General features: G+C 41.1%; 1 protein-coding gene across 1 annotated transcript; it reads right to left on the bottom strand.

Annotated features, from left to right (window-relative positions):
• Positions 1 to 8,808: 8,808 nt before the first annotated feature.
• TMEM217 (transmembrane protein 217) lies at positions 8,809 to 9,387 on the bottom strand. The gene has a single exon (XM_032410114.1). It carries the CDS (start codon positions 9,385 to 9,387, stop codon positions 8,809 to 8,811), a length of 579 nt encoding a protein of 192 aa, XP_032266005.1.
• Positions 9,388 to 23,331: the final 13,944 nt, after the last annotated feature.

The raw sequence follows: 23,331 nt of genomic DNA, 5'->3' as shown, positions 1-23,331 counted from the left end.
CTGGTCACTGTAAAAACTGCCTCACTTCTCTTTCTGCCTCCAGTCATGTTCCTCTGGTACATTCTAGTCACTCAGCATTCACTCAGCAGACATCTAAGGAGCATTAACTATGTACTGGATACTGAGCGTGGTACTAGAAATGCACAGAGAAATGTCCTGGTGAGGAAGCTAGACAAAAACAACAAAAAAAGCAAATAAAGTGTTTTTAACTTTTTTTTAAGGAAAAGAAAATTTACAATGCATTGTGATAAATGCTGTGGAGGAGGTGGTCCAATGCCCTCAAGATGTAGAAAGATCTAATCCAGAATCACTATCTTGTACACCTGAAACTAATAGAACACTCTATGTTAATTAAGTGGAATTAAATTACAAACTTAAAAAAAAGATCTGATCCAGAATGAGAATGAGGGGAGGCTTTCTGGTGGAGGCAATCATTAAGCTTGTGTCTTAGAGGATGTGGCCAATAACTGGGTGGAAAAGGGAGGGACGTCACCTCTGGCAAAATGGACAACACCCAGGTAGGCACAGGGACAGGCAAAAGCCATTTGGGAAACAGCAAATTTGGTGTGGCTTGAGCAGAGGGGTAGGCTACAGGGGACGGCAGGGGCCAGAAAAGAAAGGGGACTTACCAGCCATTTGGAAGTTTCTCTGGAAGGCAGTGAGAGAACTGGAAGCATCTTATGGATGTGTGTGTGTGTGTGTGTCTGTGTGTGTGTGTGTGTGTATGACGATCTGATTTGCATTTTAGAAAAATCTTTCTTTGCTAGTTTGGGGACCATGGGTCAGAAAGGAGGCTGGAATGGAGGTAGGCAGAGCAGTTGAGAGACTTAAAGGAAATGGTGAAGCAAGGCAACATGAGGTGCTGGGGGCCTGGGCTTGTGGGAGGAGTCTGGGATGAGCACCTGGGTAAAGGTTGGCCCATTCAATGAGGTGGGGAGCACACTTAGGATGGGAGTGGGAAAGATGAGGAGGAGGTAGATTTGTGTTCCCCTGGGACATCCAAATAGACATGTCTATTATGAAGTCACCTCCATCAACCTGGAACTCAGAAAGAAATCTGAGCATTTCTGAAATACAGCTTTGCTGGATACAGGATTCTTGGTTAACAGTGTTTGGGAGGGGGGAATATTTTGAAGATGTTATCTCACCACCATCTGGTTTCCATTGTTTCTGCTGAGAAATCAGCTGCTAATCTTATTGGGATTCCCTTATAAGTGTTGAGTCATTTTTCTCTTGCTGCTTTCAAGATGGTCTCCTTGTCTTTGACTTGAGCATTTACTAAGCAGTGTCTGTGATCTCTTTGAATTTATCCTAATTGGAATTCTTTGAGCTTCCTGGGTGTGTAGGTTAGTGTTTTTCAATAAATTTGAAAAGTTTTCAGGCATTATTTCTTTAAATATTTTTTTCTGTTCTTTTCTCTCTTTCTCTTTCTTTTAGAGAGAGAGAGAGCGCGCGTTCATGCACACGAGAGCGGGGGAGGGAGGGGCAGAGGAAGAGAGAGCATCTTAAGCAGACTCCACACTGAGCACAGAGCCCAACATAGAGTCTGATCCCTTGACCCAGAGATCACGACCTGAGCCGAAACCAAGAGTTGGACACTTAACTGACTGTGCCACCCAGGCGCCACTAGAGAGAGAATCTTAAGCAGGCTCCATGCCCATTGTGGAGCCTGATGCGGGCCTCCATCTCATTACCCATGGATCATGACCTGAATCGAAATTAAGAGTCAGTCACTTAACACTGCTGAGCCACCCAGGCGCCCCCTCCTGTCCTTCTAATACCACCATTATGCATATGTTGGTTGGTATGATTCTCACATTTTTCTGACGCTCTGCTTATTTCTCTTCACATTTTTTCTCTCTGTTATTCAGATTGCATAATCTCTAGCAGCTATCTTCAAGTTCACTAATTTTTTCTTCTGTCAGTTAAAATCTACTCCTGAACCTCTCTAGTGAATTTTTTCACTTCAGTTATTGTACTTTTCAACTCCAGAATTTCCATTTGGTTCTTTTTTTTTTTTTTTTTTTTTAAAGATTATTTATTTATTTACTCGTTAGAGAGAGAGACCGAGCGCAAGCAGGGGGAGCAGCAGGCAGAGGGAGAAGCAGGCTCCCTGCTCAGCAGGGACTTGATCCCAGGACCCTGGGATCATGATCTGAGCCGAAGGCAGACACTTAACTGACTGAGCCACCCAGACGTCCCCATTTGGTTCTTTTTTATAACTTTTATCTCTTTTATTGATATTTATTGATATTCTGTATTTGATGTGACATTGCCATCATATTTTTCCTTTACTCCTTTAATCATGGTTTTCTTTAGTTCTTTAAACATATTTATAATGGCTACTTTGGAGACTTTTTCTGTTAAATCTGATATCTTGTCACTCTCACAGGGAATTTCTTTTTTTTTTTTTTTTTAAGATTTTATTTATTTATTTTGACAGAGAGAGACACAGCGAGAGAGGGAACACAAGCAGGGGGAGTGGGAGAGGGAGAAGCAGGCTTCCTGCTGAGCAGAGAGCCTGATGTGGGGCTCGATCCCAGGACCCTGGGATCATGACCTGAGCCGAAGGCAGACGCTTAACTGACTGAGCCACCCAGGCGCCCCTCACAGGGAATTTCTGTTCCCTGATTTTTTTTCTGATATATGAGTCAAACTTTCCTGTTTCTTTACATGTCTTATATTCTTTTTTTGTTGGAAACTGGACATTTTGGACAATATATTATAGCAATTCTAGGCGAGGGAACACCTGCAACCCTCCACTAAGCTTGTTATTTGCTTCTTGTTTAGTGACTGGCTGGATTATTTTGGTAAATGATATTCTTCTCCCTTGCACCTCAACCCCCCAAAGGGTGAAGCTTTTTTTTAAAGTAATCTCTACACCCAACGTGGGCCTCAGACTTAAACCCCAAGATCAAGAGTCACATGCTCTACTGACTGAGCCAGCCAGGTGCCCCATGGTGTGAAGCTTCTGATGCTGCTTGTCAGGGAGGTGCAGCTTAGGGTGTGCCCACAGTCACTCTAGGATGGAGTGGTTTCGGAAGAACTCTTCCCTCTTTTCCTAATCATACCTCAGCTGTTAAGGTTTACTAATTGCTGGCTGATTGCTTGATTGTTTTCAATAATGCCCTAGGACAGAAATTGCTCTACAGACGAATCCAATCAAATTCAGGCTCTTTTGAAGGAATAGTTTCAGAAGTCAGTGTTTGATATTTTTTCTGACCTCAGGAGGGTTTCTCCTAGTTATTTCTTTCTCCAGTTCTCTCCTGAAAACTAGCTAGCCTACAGTTTAGCCTGTAACTTCATTGGATTTACATATCTCCTACCAAGTGCCTTTTGCCACAGTCTTTACTGTTTATTTTATTTCATTTTATTTTATTTATTTCTATTTGACAGAGAGCGACACAGCGAGAGAGCAGGGGGTGTGGGAGAGGGAGAAGTAGGCTTCCTGCAGAGCAGGGAGCCCATCTGGGGCTCGAACCCAGGACCCTGGGATCACGACCCGAGCCGAAGGCAGACGCCCAGTGACTGAGCCACCCAGGTGCCCCGTCTTTACTGTTTTAAAGAGTGTCTTTAGATTTAAACCTCTCCATGCTCTGTTGTAAATGAATCCAGTTCCTTTGGGAAGAGATTATGAACAATCTGTTTTATGGCTTACTTCTCCCCTGTCCCAGACAAAATATCTGAGCCACAGCCCTGGAACGGCAAGTGGGGACAATTACATGCTTCTGTCCTAGTGACATTCCTGCATTAGGAGCTGAGTGCTCTGTTCAGGAGGGAAGAGATCTGGATAAACAAAATGTGGTATACACATACAATGGAATATTACTCAGCCTTAAAAAGGAAGAAAATTCTGACCCATGCTACAACATGGATGAACCTTGAGGAAATTATGCTAAGTGAAATAAGCCAGTCAAAAAAGGACAAAAGTTGTTTGATTCCCCTTACATGAGATAGCTAGACTAGTCAAGTCATAGACACAGAAAGTAGAATGTTGGTTGCCAGGGGCTGGGGTTGGGGAGAGGATGGGGAGCTATTGTTTAATGGTTATAGAGTTTCAGTTTTGCAAGATAAAAAGAGTGCTGGAGATCTGTTGCACAACAATGTGAATGGACATAACATTATTTAACTCTACACTTAAAAATGGTTATGATGGTAAATTTTATGTTATGTATATTTTACTACAATTTAAAAAATTAAAATTATTTAAATCTTAAGAAATGAAAACATAATAATCTTTTTCAGGTATAGAAAAGCTGAAAGAATTAATCATCAGCAGATCTGCACTACAAAAAATGTTAAAGGAAGTCCTGGCAGAAGAAAAATGATACCTGTAGAAATCTGGATCTGTACAAAGGAATGAATAACCCTGGGAATGCTAACAATATGGGTAAATATAAAAATAGAAAATAAAGATTTTTTTCCTTGTTATTTAAAGCTCTTTGAAAGACAATTCAAGCAAAGATAATAACAATATATGATGAGGTTTATAAAAGTAAAATGTATGATAACGATAGCACAAATAAGAGAGGAAAATTGGAAGTATAGTGTTATAACATTCTTATACTATATGTGAAGAGGCTTTATATCACCTGAAGGTAGACTGTGGTAAGTTAAAGCTCTTTACCATAAACTCTTAAACAACCACTAAAATGCACAACAAAGAATTACACATAGATATAAGTTGGCAAAGGAGATAAAATGAAGCCATAGAAACATCAAATTAATCCAAAAGAAGGTTAAAAAAAAAAGAGGAAAAAGAAACAGAGAATAGATGAGACAAAAATAAAACAAATAACAAGATGGCCACTAAATGTAAAAGATCTAAATACTCCAACAAAAAAGTAGAGGTTGTTAGATTGGATTAAAAAGGAAGACCCGGGGATACCTGGCTGGCTCAGTCAGTAGAGTATGCAAACCACCCCCCCCTTTTTTTAAAGATTTTATTTATTTATTTGACAGAGAGAGAGAAAGATCACAAGTAGGCAGAGCTGCAGGCAGAGGGAGAGGGAGAAACAGGTTCCCCGCTGAGCAAGGAGCCCAATGCGGGGCTCAATCCCAGGAGCCTGGGATGATGACCTGAGCCCAAGCCAGATGCTTGACGGACTGAGCCACAAAGGCATCCTGAGTATGCAACTCTTGATTGCAGGGCTGTGAGTTCGAGGCCATGTTGCAGGTAGAGTTTACTTTTAAAAAAGCTAAAAAATATAAAAATAAAAATAAATACCCAACTACATACTGCCTATAGTTAGAATACTTTATATATAAAGACATACACTGGCTGAAAAAAAAGAGATGGGAAAAGATATACTATGTCAATACAAATCAAAAGAATACTGGAGTGGCTGCTTTAATATCAAATAAAGAAAATTTCAGGGCAAAGAATAATCTCAGCAATAAAGAAGGTCATTTCATAATGATAAAGGGGTCGATTCATCAGAAGGATATAACAATTCTAAACATTTATTACCCATTAATAGAGTTTCAAAATATATGAAGCAAAAACTGATAGAATTATAAAGAGAAACAGACAAATCCATAATTATAATCAGAGATTTCAATACATGTCTTTCAGTAATTAATAGAACAAGTAGACAGAAAGTTAGAAAAGATATTAAAAGATTTGAACAATATTATCAACCAACTTGATCTAATTGACATTTGGAGAACACTGCACCTGACAATAGCAGAATAAATATTCTTTCCAGGAGCACATGGAACATTTATCAAGATAGAACATATTCTGGGCCATAAAACTATTTTCAATAAATTTAAAATGATTCAAATCATAAATGTATGTTCTCTTATACTGAAATTAAGTTAGAAATAATTAACAGAAAACTTTCTGGAAAATCCTCAAATATTGAAACAAAGTAGCACATTTATAAATAACCCATAGATCAAAGAAAAAAATCAAAAGGAAATTAGAAAATATTTTTAACTGACTAAAAATGAAATACAACATAAAAAATTTGTGTGAAGCCATTAAGGTAGCACTTGGGGGAAATTGTATAGTACCAAGTGCCTATCTTAGAAAATAAGTAAGGTCTTCAATTAATGGCCTCAGCTTCTACTTTAAGAAAAGTATAAAAAGAAGAAAAAATTAAATTCAAAGTAAGTAGAAGAAGGAAAAGAATAAAGATCACAGTGGAAATCAATGAGACATAAGACATAAGGAAGAGATAAAAATCAATGAAACAAAAAGCTGGTGTCATTAAAAACTTAAAACCTCTAGTCAGGCTGATCAGAAAAAGAAAAAGAGAAAAAAATTAACAATATCAGGAATGAGAGCAGTGACTTCACTGCACATTCTACAGATGTTAAAAGGATAATAAGGGAATATTATGAACAGCTTTATGGCAATAAACTTGACAACTTAGACAAAACGGGCAAATTAAAAGACACAAACTAGGGGCACCTGGATGACTCAGTCAATTAAGCATCTGCCTTCGGCTCAGGTCGTGATCCCAGGGTCCTGGGATGGAGCCCCGTGTTGCCCTCCCTGCTCAGCGGGGAGTCTGCTTCTCCCTCTGCCCCTCCCCTCACTGGTGCTCTCTCTCTCTCTGTCAAATAAATAAAATCTTAAAAAAAAAGAAAGATGCAAACTTCTAAAGCTTACTCAAGAAGAAATAGATAACCCCAGTAATCCTTATACCTTTTTTTTTTTAATTGAATTTGTAGTTTAATACTTCCCACAAAGAAAATTCCAGGTCCAGATGACTTCACTGCTGAATCCCACCAAGCATTTAAGGAAGAAATAAATATCAATTGTATATAAACTCTTAAAGAAAATTGAAAAGGAAGAAATACTCCTTTCTATGAAGTAAGCATTACTCTGATACCACAATCTGATGAAGACATTATAAGAAAACTACAGACAAATATCCCCTATGAACATAGATTCAAAAATTCTAAACAAAATTGAACAAATCTAATTCCACAATATATAAAAAAGATTATACAGCATGACCAAGTAGAGTTTATTCCAGGAATATTCATGTTTGGTTTATTTATTTTTTATTTTTTAAAGGCTTTTTTTTTTAAAATATTTAATTTATTTATTTGACAGAGTACAAGCATGGGGAGCAGCAGGGATAGGAAGAAGCAGGCTCCCCACTGAGCAGAGAGCCCAACGTGGGGCCCAATCCCAGGACCCCGGGATCATGACCTGAGCCAAAGGCAGACGCTTCACCAACTGAGCCACCCAGGCATCCCTGAATCTTTTTTTTTTTAAGATTCTATTTATTTATTTGAGAGAGAGAGAGAGAGAGCACGTGTGTGTGTGAGCAGGGGAAGGAGCAGAGGGAGAGGTAAAAGCAGACTCCATGCTGAGCACATGGAGGTTGACAGGGGAGGAGGGCTCGATCCTATGACCCTGAGATCATAACCTGAGCCAAAATCAAGAGTCAGACGCTTAACAGACTGAGCCATGTACTGACCCCACAACATGGATGAATCTTAAAGGTATTAGTCTGAGTGAAAGAAGCCAGACCAAAAAAGAGTGCATACTATATGACTCCATTTATGTAAAATTCTAGAAAATGCAAACTAATATATAATGACAGCAAACCACTGCCCTTGAGATGGTGGGGGGGGTGCAAGAAGGGGAGGGGGCAGGTATTAAGAGGAAACTTTTGGGGGAGATATGTTTAGGAATTCAGTTGTGATGGTTTTACTGGGATATACTTACATCAAAACTTATCAAATTATATATTTTAAACATATGCAATTTATTATATGTTAATTATACCTCAAGAAAGCTATTAAATAAACAAACACTTAACATAATGCCTAATGGGGTGCCTGGGTGGCTCAGTCGGTAGAGCATCGGGTCATGGTCTCAGGGTCCTGGGATCGAGCCCCGCATCAGGCTACCCGCTCAGTGGGAAGCCTGCTTCTCCCTCCCACTCTGCACCCCCCTTGTGCTTGCTCTCTCTCTACTTGAAGTAGAAATTTGCTCAATTTGTCTTCCATCCTGGCTCAAACTTCTGACAGTTTCTGAAACTGAATGCAAAGTGATGTTTGTTGATCTATGGTAATGCATAGTCTTGTGCTGTCTTATATGATTGGCTTATTAAGTCATCAACAGTGATTTTGTTTCTTCCACTAAACTGCAAAATCCTCAAGGTCAGGCCTTGTACCTTGAACTTTTTTGTATCCTCCCACGAAGTCCAGCATAGTGACAGACAGAAAAGTTTAACAAATATCTTTTGGTGAACCAAGTGCAGTTTGTGCTTTTTGACAAATTTGGGGGAGGGGGGACTCAAGACAGAAAATGAAGAATGATTTTCTCTATTTTTTATTCTTCTACTTATCTGGAATATAGCATAGAGGACATAAGGAGAAAGACCATGGCACAAACCTACCCCAAGGCACCACCTCTACCCCTTATGCCACAGCTACCTGAGATATAGATACAGATCTGCCTGTCCCAGGGTTGGATTAGAGAGCTGTGGGTTGAAGGCTGATGTGAAGACAAGCACCAAGGTGAAAGGATTGCCAGACTGCAAGTCAGCTTCGTTTCATTCCCTTGCTGTCTTTATTTTGACCTCTAAGGTGGTGCTGACCGACAAAGGAAGGAGGAACTCAAGGAGTGCTTGAAATAGAACCATGTCCTTTCACCAAATGCCTTCAATGAGCAGGTGGTCCCAGTTGTGATTATAATGACATTTCTCTCCACGTTCCCCCCAAAAGGTGGCAGTAGGGGCTCTACAGCCGAACAGATCAGCAAAAGTGAAAGAGATGGAGCTACAACTACCATCAGAACCTGGGATTTTTGCCTGTGGAGGGGAGAGACAAGGGTAAACATTATCCACTATAGTGGTGGGTAGAGTTGATGATCTTTGATTTCCGTCGTGGGAACTCTCCATTGCCTGTAGAAATACGTCTGTTGTAGGAGATTATATTGCCCTGGCTTTGACTTTTATAGATTATGTGGGCATAGGAGATGATATAAAACATCCAGAAACAGTGCATGAATATACGGGACAGCAAGCCAAACCAGCGCACGACCCTGACCTCTTCAATGACAGAGTCATTGTTGGTAAGGATTTGAACTACAATGTTTACAATTTCATAGAAAATGATCCAGATGATGTAGATCACCAAGCCCTGGTATATTTGGGCATATACCGAGTATAGGAGGAAGCAGCTGATGATGATGGTAATGAAAGACAGGAAGAAGACAACATTGGAAGTCCAGCAGATGATGAACTGCTTTACCAGGACGCCTGCGCTCTTTGTCTGTACATAATTCTCAATGCAGTCGTTGCTCTTTATGTACTTCTGTTCGAAGATGAGGTACATGTTGGTGGCCATGATGGTGAAGACCCCTGATAACACGGTGCCCATCCTGGCTGTCATCCCAAACCAGTGCTGTTGTCTCATGCTGAGACCTCCTGTGAAGACAAACAGGATGCAGGACAATCCTGGTTCCTGCCAATGTGGTAAATGATCAGGGTTTCTGCTCCCTGCCCCAAAATCCACCCTGGAAAACCAATAGAGAGAGATATGGAAACCAGGAAATAACAGCTTTGGGAAGACATTAGACTCTAAAATCGCTTGGGAGTGGGAGTGGGGAGGAGGGAGGATGCAGTCTGGGGCTGGTGGCCAGGAGCAGATAAATGAGAGAAGTGGTTCCTAGCCCTGGCTTCGCATTCGAATCACTGCAAGTACCCATGCTCAGGCTCCACCCCAGACCAATGAGAACATTCTCTGAGTTCGACCTAGAGATCGGTATTTTTCAAAACTTTCTAGTGATTTCCATACGTAGCCAGTCTTGGAAAACCTGGAGTAGAAAAGGTAGTTTACTTATGCTCTTATCTTTCCCGGCGTTGCCTTAGGCAACCATTCCTGCCCCCTGAGGGGGGAAATTGGCAGCACTTGCCAGACCTTGAGGGCAGGTGTCTCAGGAGAAAAATTAGCAGTACAATAGCCCTGCTGGTGTGAGGAGTTGATGAAAACAGGTGGGCACCAACAGGCTTTCAGCAATCGCTCCTGCACTACATATCAAAACTTAAAGACTACAAAGAAAGGTGTGCTTGAAGGGAAATTTACAGCTTCAAGGATGGAATAGCCTAATAATAGAAAAGAAAAAGCAATAATGAGCTGTGTGTTCAGCTAAAAGATTTAAGGAAAAAGACCAACACAACAATAAGAACAACAAAAAATAGGAGAAAAAAATAAATAGAAGGGCAGAAATCATTGAAAAGGAAAGTAGAGGGATTTCTGATTGGGTTATGGGGGTCAACCTGCTACTTAAAACAACTAAAAATGCTGGATAAAATAGTTTTTAAATATTCTTAAAAGCATAGAAGGGCTGGCAAAGTACGAGGTAGGAAGCCAATCTCGAGGAGTTCAGAAATGGGGAGAGGTAAGCAAGCATGGGAGGCAATTTTGCACTGAGGATATTTACCAATCTGAGCAAACTCTGTAGGCTAAGGATGAATGAAGTCAAAGCTCAGGGTTTACCAAGGTGGGTAGTCTATTAGAAAGCCTTCCTTGTATTAGTCATGGCTCCCCAAAGGGCTGTCATTAAAGGTGAATCAGAAGTAAACCTGACCCACATCTTTCTCTCAAGAGACTCCAAGAAAGAGAACTTAGTACGACACTGAACATAAGGGGAGAAACTCTCCTCGGGACTTTGTAACCGTAGCTAGACTTTTTGTCGATTTGTAATCCAAATTATATGAAGTATTCAAAAAAGCTTGTAAGGGGCACCTGGGTGGCTCTGTTGGTTAAGGGTCTGACTCTTGGTTTCTGCTCAGGGTCGTGGGATCCAGCCCCGCGTTGGGACTCCGTGCTCACCACTGAGTCTGCTTGTTCCTTTCCCTCCCCCTCTGCCACTTGCGCGCTCTCTCTCTCTTAAATAAATAAATATATAAAATCTAAAAAAAAAAAGCTTTTAAGTTACAAATCTAATTTAAAGTAGTCCTGAGCTGGAATTATCTCTAAGTTCCTGGCAGAAACAAACTCAAATCTTCTCTGGAGGAATGCATCTTTGTGCTGGTCCTCAAAGAATCTCCATCAGTACATCTTCAGGGACAATGACTACTACACAGTAAAGAAGAACCTAGCACACAAGGAACAAGGCACTGCAAATGAGAACCAGCAGAAATAACAGAAGAAACAGAACTGCAAAAATATGAAATTATGAAACAATTATAGTTACTACATTTTTTTGCATTAAAATTTTAATTTTATTTTTGATTATGGTAAAATACACATAAAATGTACCATCTTAACTATTTTTTAAGTTTACTTATTTATTTATTTTAGTAATCTCTACTCCCAATGTGGGGCCTGAACTCACGACCCAGAGATCAAGAGTTGCATGCTCTTTCAACTGAACCAGGCTGGTGCCCCACCATCTTAACCATTTTTTTTTAAAGATTTATTTATTTATTTTAGAGAGAGAGAGAGAGAGAGCCCAAGCAGGGGCGGGGTAGCACAGAGGGAGAGGTGGGAAGAGAGAGAGAAGCATACTCCCCACTGAGTGTGGAGCCTGATGCCGGGCTCGATCCCATGACCCCAAGACCATGACCTGAGCCAAAATCAAGAGTCAGATGTTTAACCGACTGAACGACCCAGGTGCCCTGTGTACAGTCCAACAGTGTTAACTATATTCACATTGTCATGCAGCCAATCTCTAGAACTTTTTCATTTTGCAAAACTAAAACTTTCTACCCATTAAACAACTCCCTATTTCCCCTCTCCCACAACCTCTGGCAACCATAATTCTACTTGATTTTCCTTTTTTTTTTTTTAAAGATTTTATTTTTTATTTGACAGAGAGAGACAGTGAGAGAGGGAGTACAAGCAGGGGAAGTGGGAGAGGGAGAAGCAGGCTTCCTGCCGAGCAGGGAGCCCGATGCAGGGCTCAATCCCAGGACACTGGGATCATGACCTGAGCCGAAAGCAGATGCTTAACGACTGAGCCACCCAGGCGCCCCTACTTTATTTTCCTTTTAAGTAGGCTCCACACCCAACATGGGGCTTGAACTCATGACCCTGAGATTAAGAGTCGCATGCTTTGGGGCGCCTAGGTGGCTCAGTTGGTTAAGCATCTGCTTTCAGCTCAGGTCAAGATCCCAGGGCTCCCTGCTCAGCAGGCAGCCTGCTTCTCCTTCTCCCTCTGCCCCACCCTCCCCTGTTGTGCTTTCTCTCTCTGTGTCTCTCTCACTCTCATTCTCCCGCTCTGGCTCAAATAAATAAATAAAATCTTAAAAAAAAAAGTTACACGCTTTACTGACTGAGCCAGCCAAGTACCCCATCTACTTTTTGTTTCTGTGAATTTTACTACTCTGGATATAATATATAATATACCTGGATGTGATATATTCAGAGTAGTAAAGTGGAATGATACAGTATTTGTTTTTTTGTTTCTAACTTATTTTACTTAGTGTAATGTTTTTAAAGATTTTTTTTAAAACATTTTATTTATTTATTTGACAGAACAAGAGAGCACAAGCAGGGGGAGCAGTAGAGGGAGAGGGAGAACCAGGCTCCATGCTTAGCAGGGAGCCTGATGTGGGGCTCAATCCCAGGACCCCGGGATCATGACCTGAGCTGAAGGCAGACGCTTAACGACTGAGCCACCCAAGCACCCCTACTTAGCATAATTTTTTCAAGGTTCATCTATGTTGTAGCTCGTATCGGAATTCCCTTTGATTATAACATTTATATAAATAAAAGATAATATTGAAAATATATGTGGAAACCTGAAACCATAGAAAATAACCTAGCAGATGTGAAAGAGAATCAGATAGAATTCCTAGAGATGAAAAACTTAAGACCTGAAATTAAAATTTTGGTGGGCATATTGGTAGCAGATTAGACACGATGAAGTGATAATTAGTTAACCAGAAGATAGGTCAGAAGACATTATCCAGACTGTAGTACAGAAAGACAAAAAGATGGAAAATATGTATGAGAAGTTAAGAGACATGAAGAATATAATAAGATGGTCTGATGAGAGAAAGAGAGGGAGAGAGAAAGGGAGAGAGAGAAAGAGAAGAAGGAGGTAGGGGAGGAGGAGGAGGAGGAGAAGAAGGAGGAGGAGGAGGAGAAAGAGAAGGAGAAAAAGAGGAGGAGGAAGAAGAGGAGGAGGAAGGAAGAGGAGGAAGGGAGGAGAGAGAAGAATAGGGTAGTATATTTGAAGAGATAACAGCTGAGTGTGATATTGTGATTTATTATAAGAAATATATATTTGGGGTGCCCGGGTGGCTCAGTCGGTTAAGCGTCCAACACTTGGACTCTTGGTTTTGGCTCAGGTCATGATATCAGGGTTGTGAGATTGAGCTCTGTGTTGGGCTCCACGCTCAGTGTGGAGTCTGCTTAAGATTCTCTCTCTCCCTCTCCCTCTGCCCCTCCCACCAAAATAATGAATGAATAAATCTTAAAAAAAAAAAAGAAATATATATTTGGTCTTCATCCCTGGTCCTGGCTTATAGTTCCCCAAACCCTTGACACTTCCTAAGTGTTGAGAAGGATAAAGGTGTCTTTTGTCATGTTAACGAGTCCGTTCCCTCTACCCATCCCCACTGCTTGTGCACCTGCACTCTCTCTCAAATAAAATCTTAAAAAAAAAGAAAAGTAGTTGATAACTGTGCAAGTCTTTTTTATTTGTGAAATGTTCTGAAAATAATACATTATTTCAACTAAGTACACCACTAGAAGTGATTCTGATTCCATCTTTGAATATTGACATTAAACAAAAATTTGAGAGAGAGAGAGAGAAGAAAGGGGGGGGAGGAGTGGAAGGAGAGCGAGAATCCCAGCAGACTCCACAGTGAGTACAGTGCCTGATGCTGGCTTGATCTCATGACCCTGAGATCATGACCTGAGCGGAAATCAAGAGTCAACAACTGAGCCACCCAAGCGCACCTACATTTTTTTTTGAAGTAGGCTCCACGCCCAGTGGGGCTTGAACTCATGACCCTGAGATCAAGGGTCACATGCTCTACTGACTGAGCCAGCCAAGCACTTCGAATATTGACATTTCAAATGCTTTTAAATGAAAGATATGTCTACATTGATTTTTAAATGAACTATACACTAGAAAAATAAAAAATTATTAATATGACAAAATATTGTAAAAGAGTTTACTTTTATCCTTCCACTTCATTTTAACATTATCCTTTTTTAACTGATTAACATTTATAATGTTTGTTTAAAAATATTTTCCATTTTTTAGGCCCTGAAGTAAACTTTTATCTTACTTGAGTGTTCTCATTTGACAACCTGCAGATCAGTCTAGTTTTTTCTGAGTGGTCTATATCTAGGACATCAGCAAGTATATTTTTTGGGGAGCACTGCTCTCCCAGGTTCAATCCCAGGGTTGGGGGAGCAAGTTAATTAATCACATTCTGAACCATCAAGGGTATCGTGAAAATTGCAAGGGAAGAAATAGCTTTGGGGCGCCTGGGTGGCTCAGTCGTTAAAAGGCTCAGGTCATGATCCGAGGGTCCTGGGATTGAGCGTCGCATCAGGCAGGCTCCCTGCTCAGCGGGAAGCCTGCTTCTCCCTCTCTTACTCCCCCTGCTATTGTTCCCTCTCTCACTGTGTCTCTCTCTGTCAAATAAATAAATAAAATCTTTTTAAAAAATAGCTTTACAATTTGTAAGGGGGGCATCAAGGTTAAGAACAGCAAATTTTCAAGTCAAATGGTCAAAGTTCAGATCTTGGCTTTTCCATTTACTGTATATTTATCCTCTCCAGGACTCAGTTTCCACATCTTTTTTTTTTAATTCATTATTATTGGGGCGCCTGGGTGGCTCAGTCGTTAAGCATCCTTCTTTGGCTCAGGTCATGATCCCAGGGTCCTGGGATCGAGCTCTGCATCAGGCTCCCTGCTCAGAGGGAAGCCTGCTTCTCCCTCTCCCATTCCCCCTCCTTGTGTTCCCTCTCTCGCTGTGTCCCTCTCTGTCAAATAAATAAATGCAACCTTAAAAAAATAAAAAATAAAAAATAAAATTCATTATTATTATTATTTTTAGTAATCTCTGCACCCAATGAGGGGCTTGAACTCACAACCCCAAGATCAACAGTCACATGCTCTTCCAATTGAGCCAGTCAGGCATCCCCAGCTTCTACATCTTTAAATAGGGTGTATTAGTTCCTATTTTTATTTATTTTTTTACTGATCTTACTAGTTTGCATTAAAAATTACCCTAAAACTTAATAGCACAAGACAACCACTTACTATGCTCATGGCTTCTGTGGATGAAGGTTTTGGGCATAACATAGGGTTAGCTTAACATTGTGTGTGATGAGGAATTTGGACAGGGGACAACCAGGATGACTTCACACCACTTGCAAATTTGGAGGGGGGCGGGGGGCCTCTTCCTGAAGACTCATTCACTCACATGTCTGACAATTGCTGTGGGCTGTCAGTTGGGGGCCTCAGTTCCCCTCCATGAGGTCTCTCTGTGTGGGCTCATTTGGGCTTCTTTTTTTTTTTAAGATTTTATTTATTTATCAGAGAGAGAGAGAGCACAAGCAAGGGGAGCAGTAGAGGGAGAGGGAGAAGCAGACTCCCCACTGAGCAGGGAGCCCGATGCGGGGTTCGATCCCAGAACCCTGAGATCATGACCTGAGCCAAAGGCAGACGCTTAACCGACTGAGCCACCCAAGCGTCCCTCCCTATATCAGCTTTTCTTAACTGGGCCTTGTAAGTCCCACGGCATAGTTTCTACCGAAGTTTATTCTTTAGAGCCACCAGGCTGGCCTGTATTTAAAAGAAGGGGAATTAGATTCTGCCTCTTACGGGAGGAATGTTAAAGAATTTGCCCAGGTACAGGGGATTCCATGATCCCAGTGCTCATAATACAAATTCTCAGATTTGCCAGGTTGCCCAGGGAAGCAAAAGTGATCATAACAAAGAAATATTCACCAGTGGACTAACATTCTTCACCTCTCCCCACCCCCCAACATTCCACTTGAATGGAACTAAGGGCTCTGTGTGCTAAGCCCATCAAATCAAAGTCTTTATTGGTCAGCTTCTCTCTGGTAGCCCAATGCAAACAACTGACAACACAAGGCAAATCATTTGCAAAGCATGATTGCAAGTCTTGCAGAAGAGGCAGGATTTTATGCAGCCATAAAAAGGATGTAGAAAAATTGCTCAAATCCCACAAAACTACTAGTGAATGGATGTGACAGAGTTAGACCAGTTAATACCCACAGAAGAAAAAAATCTATAAGCATGTAAAAGGTACTCCAATAAAGAATGGTTTGAGGATGACTACAACTGCTATATATTTATACAATGGGATCTTAAGTGGTCATCAAAATGAATGACTATAGCAACACACAATATGAAGGAATCCTAGCAATGTAACAGTAACGAGGAAAAGTAGCAAAAGAAGATACACAGTTAAGAACAGTTATAGAACGGGGCGCCTGGGTGGCTCAGTCATTGGGCGTCTGCCTTCGGCTCGGGTCGTGATCTCAGGGTCCTGGGATCGAGCCCCATGTTGGGCTCCCTGCTCCACGGGAAGCCTGCTTCTCCCTCTCCCACTCTCCCTGCTTGTGTTCCCTCTCTCGCTGTGTCTCTCTCTGTCAAATAAATAAATAAAATCTTAAAAAAGGAAAAAAAAAGAATAGTTACAGAGGGGTGCCTGGGTGGCTCAGTCGGTTAAGCCTCTGCCTTTTGCTCAGGTCATGATCCCCGGGGTCCTGGCATGGGGATCCTGCTTCTCCCTCTCCCTCTGCCCCTCTGCCCCTCCCTGGCTTGTACTCTCACTCTCTCTCACTCTCTCTCATAAATAAATAAAATCTTAAAAAAAAACAAAACTTTAGATATATATTATAACACATGCACACATACATTTTATGACTGTATATATAGGTGCAATAAAACTATAAAACTGTCTAAGAAAACTATATAAGGAAAGCAGAGGAATGATGAATTTAGGATTCTAGATGATGGTCACCTCAGGTCAGGGGAGGCAGCAAAATGGTTTGGGCAGACCAGGCAGTCAGATCCGAATTACTGACAAGATCCTAATTTTATTTTGGTTGGAGGATTTGAGGGTACCTATCACATGATTAAAAATAATATTTAAAAAGTAAATAAAAGAGCCATGACTGGAACAATGAGGAATACATCATGAACCAAGGATTATGGTAAGTCTAACTGTGAGTACATGAGGCATGATAAAAAATACTCACATAAAACAAGGATAATAACACCATTTACCTCAAAGTTACTGTGAGGATTAAATGAGTTAATTAATTAATTAATTAATTTTAAAATTTATTTATTTGACAGAGAGAGACACAGCGAGAGAGAGAACACAAGCAGGGGGAGTGGGAGAGGGAGAAGCAGGCTTCCCGCAGAGCAGGGAGCCCGATGCGGGGCTCGATCCCAGGACCCTGGGATCACGACCTGAGCCGAAGGCAGTCGCTTAACGACTGAGCCACCCAGGCGCCCCTAAGTTAATATATTTAAAACACTCAGTTAATATATTTAAAACACTCAGAACAGTGCCTGGAACCTAGTAAGCATCGTACTATGTAAGTATTTTTGCTATCATTATTTTTTGTTTTATGCCAAGCGGTAACTCCTTTTTATTATGTATGTAAAACTACTATTTATTAAACAGTGTTGCAGCAGACACCATTAGCTTCATTCCCAATACCCAGTTCCTTCTTCTTTACTAATAGAAGTCTGGTTTTGCTCGGGATGGCAATGAACCTAGACACAGGCAAAATATTTGCTTCTCTAGATATTTGCTTGTATGCGACACAGTTCTAGCAAATGACATACAAGCAGAAATCCACTGGGGGCTCTAGGAAGACTTTTGCTTTTTCTGATAAAAGAGGGTAATGTGGCTGATACCATTCCTACCTACCTCTTCCTTTTTCTTTTTTTTTTTAGATTTTTTATTTATTTATTTGAGAGAGAGAGAATGAGAGAGAGCAAGCACAGGAGAGGGGGGAGGGTCAGAGGGAGAAGCAGACTCCCTGCCGAGCAGGGAGCCCGATGCGGGACTCGATCCAGGGACTCCAGGATCATGACCTGAGCCGAAGGCAGTCGCTTAACCAACTGAGCCACCCAGGCGCCCCCTTTTTCTTTTTCTTATTTTTTTATATTTTGTTTTTTTAAGTAATCTCTGCACCCAATGTGGGGCTCAAACTCACGACCCCAAGATCAAGAGCCGTATGTTCTACAGACTGAGCCAGCCAGGTGCCCCAGTTTCTCTTTTTCTTAACTTGAATGTGGTGTGATGCCTAGAGTCTCTGCAGCTCTTTTGTTACTACGAGGCAATAGGCATGAAGACAAAAGCAGATCTGCTAGGCATATCAACACTGAAAGAAAGTCTTTTTGCATTTTATTGCTTACCCCTAAAGTTGAGCATTCTTCTAGGTATTGATAACTGATTTTAAAATCTGTCTAAATAAGTCTAGAAAATCTTTTTTTTAAAGTAGGCTCCATGCCCAGCATGGAGTCCGATGTGGCACTTGAACTCATGACCCTGAAATCTAGACCTGAGCTGAAATCAGGAGTCGGACACTTAGCCGACTGAGCCACCCAGCCACTGCAACAATTATTCTGATGAGTAGAAAATAAAAATTCAAAGTGATAAGAAAGCATTGAGACATAATTTAATTCATAATATTGTTCCCTCCAGTGGTACCTGAAATAAAAGTGCATCTTGCAGTTGATGGCATTTTAGATTTTCTCAGTGATGGTAAGAATTTTATATTTTCTGTTCCTCTCATTGTTTGACTTGTGATCCCAGCAGAAGACATTGCTACTAGCTCCTTCCAGCTGAATCTCTTGCGTTATTGGGTCAGGGGGAGGAAAATAACAGTGACAAGGAGCACCTTTATTTTATTTTTTTTAAGATTTTTAAATTGATTCATTTGAGAGAGAGAGAGATAGCTAGAGAGAACACAAGTGGGGAGCAGGGGAGAAGGAGAAGCAGGCAGGGAGCCTGACGAGGGGCTCGATCCCAGGACCCCGAGATCACCCCTGAGCTGAAGGCAGACACCTAACAGACTGAGCCACCCAGGGGCCCCAAGGAGCACCTTTAGACGGCTTTACAGCCTAAGGCACCTGTATCAGTTAAGGGTACATTTGACTGTAGAGAACAGAGATTCAAACAATAGTAGTTGAAACAAATAGAGATTCACTTTCTTTTCATAACAAAAAAGCCTGGTGGCTGAATCGGGCTTTGGTCATTGGCCTCTGAGGGGCATGTCTGGGTGGCTAATGAGAGGTAGGATAGAACACTTTTTTTTAGCTCTTTAAGTGTATTTTACTATTCCCCTGCCCCCAACTATTGTATATCTATTTCTTTTTTTAAAATATATTTTATTTACTTATTTGACAGAGAGAGAGCACAAACAGGGGGAGGGGCAGAGGGAAAGGGAGAAACAGACTCCCCACTGAGTAGGGAACCCGATGCAGAGCTGGATCCCAGGACCCCGAGATCATGACCTAAGCCAAAGGCAGACAACGCCTAACCGACTGAGCCACCCAGGCGCCCCTGTATTAGTTATCTATTTCTTTGTAACTAATTACCTCAAACTTTAGAAGCTTATGGTAACACATATTTGTTATCTCATAATTTCTGTGAGTCAGGGATGTGCAAGTGGCTTAGCTGGGTGGGTCTGGCTCAGGGTGTCTCCTGCATTTGCAATCCAGCTGTTGGCTGGCGCCGTGATCCTCTAAAGGCTTGGCTTGGGGAGGAGATTTCTTGTCCAAGCTCACTCTTTGGGTTGTTGGCAGGAAGTCTCAGTTTTCTGCTGGCTGTTGGTCAGGGACCTCAGTTCCTCACCTGTGGGCCTTTCTATAGGCTGCCAAGTGTCCTCAAAACATGGCAGCTGGCCTCACCCAGAGCAAGCAATGACAGAGAAGAAGAGAGAGAGAGCAAAATAGAAGCTGCAATACCTTTTATTGCCTAATGTCAGGAGTGACATCTATCATTTCAGCTGCATTCAGTCTCACACACCAACCCTGGAGGAGAGTATGGGGAAGGGGCTCCACAAGGGTATAAACAGCAGGAGGCAGGGATTATTTTTTTTAATTAAATTTAATTTAAATTAACATACAGTGTATTATTTGTTTCAGAGAGGTAGAGGTCAGTGATTCATCAGTTGTATATAACACCCAGGGCTCATTACATCACGTGCCCTCCTTAATGTCCATCCCCCAGTTACCCCATCCCCACACTCCCCTCCCCTCCAGCAACCTTCAGTTTCTTAAAGTTAAGAGTCTCTTATGCTTGTCTCCCTCTCTGATTTCATCTCGTCTTATTTTCCCTCCGTTCTCCCGTGATCCTCTCTTTTGGTTCTTAAATTCCACATATGAGCCAAGTCATATGATAATTGTCTTTCTCTGACTGACTTACTTTGCTTAGCATAATACCCTCTAGTTCCATCCACATTGTTGCAAATGGTAAGATTTCATTTTTTGATGGCTGAGTAATATTCCATTGTGTGTATATATAACATCTTCTTTATCCATTCATCTGTTGATGGACATCTGGACTCTTTCCATAGTTTGGCTATTGTGGACATTGCTGCTATAAACACTGGGGTACAGGTGCCCCTTTGGATCACTATATTTGTATCCTTTCGGTAGATACCTAGTAGTGCAATTACTGGGTCATAGGGTAGCTCTATTTTTAACTTTATGAGGACCCTCCATACTGTTTTCCAGAGTGGCTGCACCAGCTTGCATTCCAACCAACAGTGTGGGAGGGTTCCCCGTTCTCCGCATCCCCGCCAACATCTGTCATTTCCTGACTTGTTACTTTTAGCCACTCTGACTGGTGTGAGGTGGTATCTCATTGTGGTTTGGATTTGTATTTCCCTCATGCCAAGTGATGTTTAACATTTTTTCATGTGTCTGGTAGCCATTTGTATGTCTTTTTTGGGGAAATGTCTGTTCATGTCTTCTGTTCATTTCTTGACTGGATTATTTGTCTTTGGAGTGTTGAGTTTGATAAGTTCTTTATAGATTTTGGATACTAGCCCTTTATCTGATATGTCATTTGCAAATCTCTTCTCCCATTCTGTCGATTGTCTTTTGGTTTTGGTGACTGTTTCCTTTGCTGTACAAGAGCTTTTTATCTTGATGAAGTCCCAAAAGTTCATTTTTGCCTTTGTTCCCCTTGTCTTTGGTGATGTGTCTAGCAAGAAGTTGCTGCAGCCGAGGTCACAGAGATTGCTGCCTGTGTTCTCCTCTAGGATTTTGATGGATTCCTGTCTCACATTTAGGTCTTTCAACCATTTTGAGTCTATTTTTGTGTGTGGTGTAAGGAAATGGTCCAGTTTCATTCTTCTGCATGTGGCTGTCCAATTTTCCCAACACCATTTGTTGAAGAGACTGTCTTTTTTCCATTGGACATTCTTTCCTGCTTTGTCAAAGATTAGTTGACCACAGAGTTGAGGGTCCATTTCTGGGCTCTCTATTCTGTTCCATTGATCTATGTATCTGTTTTTGTGCCAGTACCATACTGTCTTGATGATGACAGCTTTGTAATAGAGCTGGAAGTCCGGCATTGTGATGCCCCCAGCTTCAGTTTTCTTTTTCAACATTCCTCTGGCTATTTGGGGTCTTTTCTGGTTCCATACAAATTTTAGGATTATTTGTTCCAGCTCTGTGAAAAATGATGATGGTATTTTGATAGGGTTTGCACTGAATGTGTAGATTGCTCTGGGTAGCATAGACATTTTAACAATATTTGTTCTTCCAATCCATGAGCATGGAATGTTTTTCCATTTCTTTGTGTCTTCCTCAATTTCTTTCGTAAGTGTTCTATAGTTTTCTGAGTACCGATCCTTTACCTCTCCGGTTAGGTTTATTCCTAGGTATTTTATGGGTTTTGGTGCAATTGTAAATGGGATTGATTCCTTAATTTCTGTTTTTTTCTGTCTCATTGTTAGTGTATAGATATGCAACTGATTTCTGTGCACTGATTTTATATCTTGCCATGTTGCTGAATTCCTGTATGAGTTCTAGAAATTTTGGGGTGGAGTCTTTTGGGTTTTCCACATAGAGTATCATGTCATCTGTGAAAAGTAAGAGTTTGACTTCTTCTTTGCTGATTTGGATGAGGAGGCAGAAATTACTGAGGGCCAACTTGGAGTGCCTACCACAACTGTGTGTGTGTGTGAAAAGCATAAGGTTAATTTAAAACAAGAAAGTAAACAATTACAAAAATACTAGATATAAACAAAATACCAAATGATTGTTACTAACTCACTCTTCCACCAAAAATACATATGTATACTTGTTTTAGGACATATTTGCCATAATTTGGTATTATTATTATTTAAAGTTTTATTTATTTAGGTAATCTCTACACCCAACATGGGGCTTGAACTCATGACCCTGAGATCAAGAGTTGCATGCTCCACTGACTGAGCCAGCCAGGTGACCCATAATTTGGTTTTATTTATTTATTTATTTTATTTTTTGTTATTATTATCTAAAAATTCTTTTTTTAACTTATTCTTTCCATTCAATCTATATAGTAGGTGAAAATTCATATTTTAAATTTTTTACTCTTCAGTTTCAATATTTTAAAAGTATTCATTAAGCATTTTTATTACTTTTTACCAGTTATTTATGTCCTTTACCTAATACTTTCATGTGTTAAGATGCTATTTTTAAAAATTTGTATGAGTTCTTTATATGGTAAAGGTATTACTGTTTTTAAAAAAAACATGTAGGAGGTGGGTAGCCGTTGAGACCCTGCAATCCTCAGTGGTAGAGCTGCAGGCTGGGAGCAGGACCTCAAGATGCATGTCCGGATATTGTATCTGGGGAGGAACGAGGCCTCGAGGACTAAGAACTCCCCCCTTTACCAAACTTGAGTCAGTCTCTTGAGTCTTCTTTTTTTTTGTTAAGATTTTATTTATTTATTATTTATTTTAGAGAGAAAGAGAGGCCGCAAGCAGGGGGAGGAGCAGAGGGGGAGGAAGGGGGAAAGAATCTCAAGAAGACTCCACACCAAGTGCAGAGCCCCACTCAGGACTCAATCTCACGACCGTGAGATCACGACCCTGAGATCATGACCCTGAGATCATGACCTGAGCCGAAACCAAGAGTGAGACGCTCAACCAACTGAGCCACTCAGGCCCCCCTCCTGAGTCCTCTTTTTGACTAGGCCCTGACCTTAGGCTCTGTCCTTGACCTGCTAGGTCCAGTTTTAGTAAGAATGCTGCCACGTGAGTTGAGTAAGAATTCTCCATCCTTGGTATCTGATCACGATGTCCTGCCTTTGGCAAAAATACCACTAGCCTTGATGTTTTGCCTTGGTAATTTTCCATCCACCGAGCCCACCCTGCTACTTAGCTATAAATCTCCACTGG

This window comes from Phoca vitulina, unplaced genomic scaffold, assembly GCF_004348235.1.
Source record: "Phoca vitulina isolate PV1807 unplaced genomic scaffold, GSC_HSeal_1.0 scaffold11, whole genome shotgun sequence".
NCBI lineage: Eukaryota > Metazoa > Chordata > Mammalia > Carnivora > Phocidae > Phoca > Phoca vitulina.
This window is presented reverse-complemented; position numbering and strand designations above follow the sequence as displayed.

Coding starts and splice junctions, on each gene's coding strand:
- TMEM217 (XM_032410114.1), bottom strand. CDS start 9,387: ATGAGACAACAGCACTGGTTTGGGATGACAGCCAGGATGGGCACCGTG.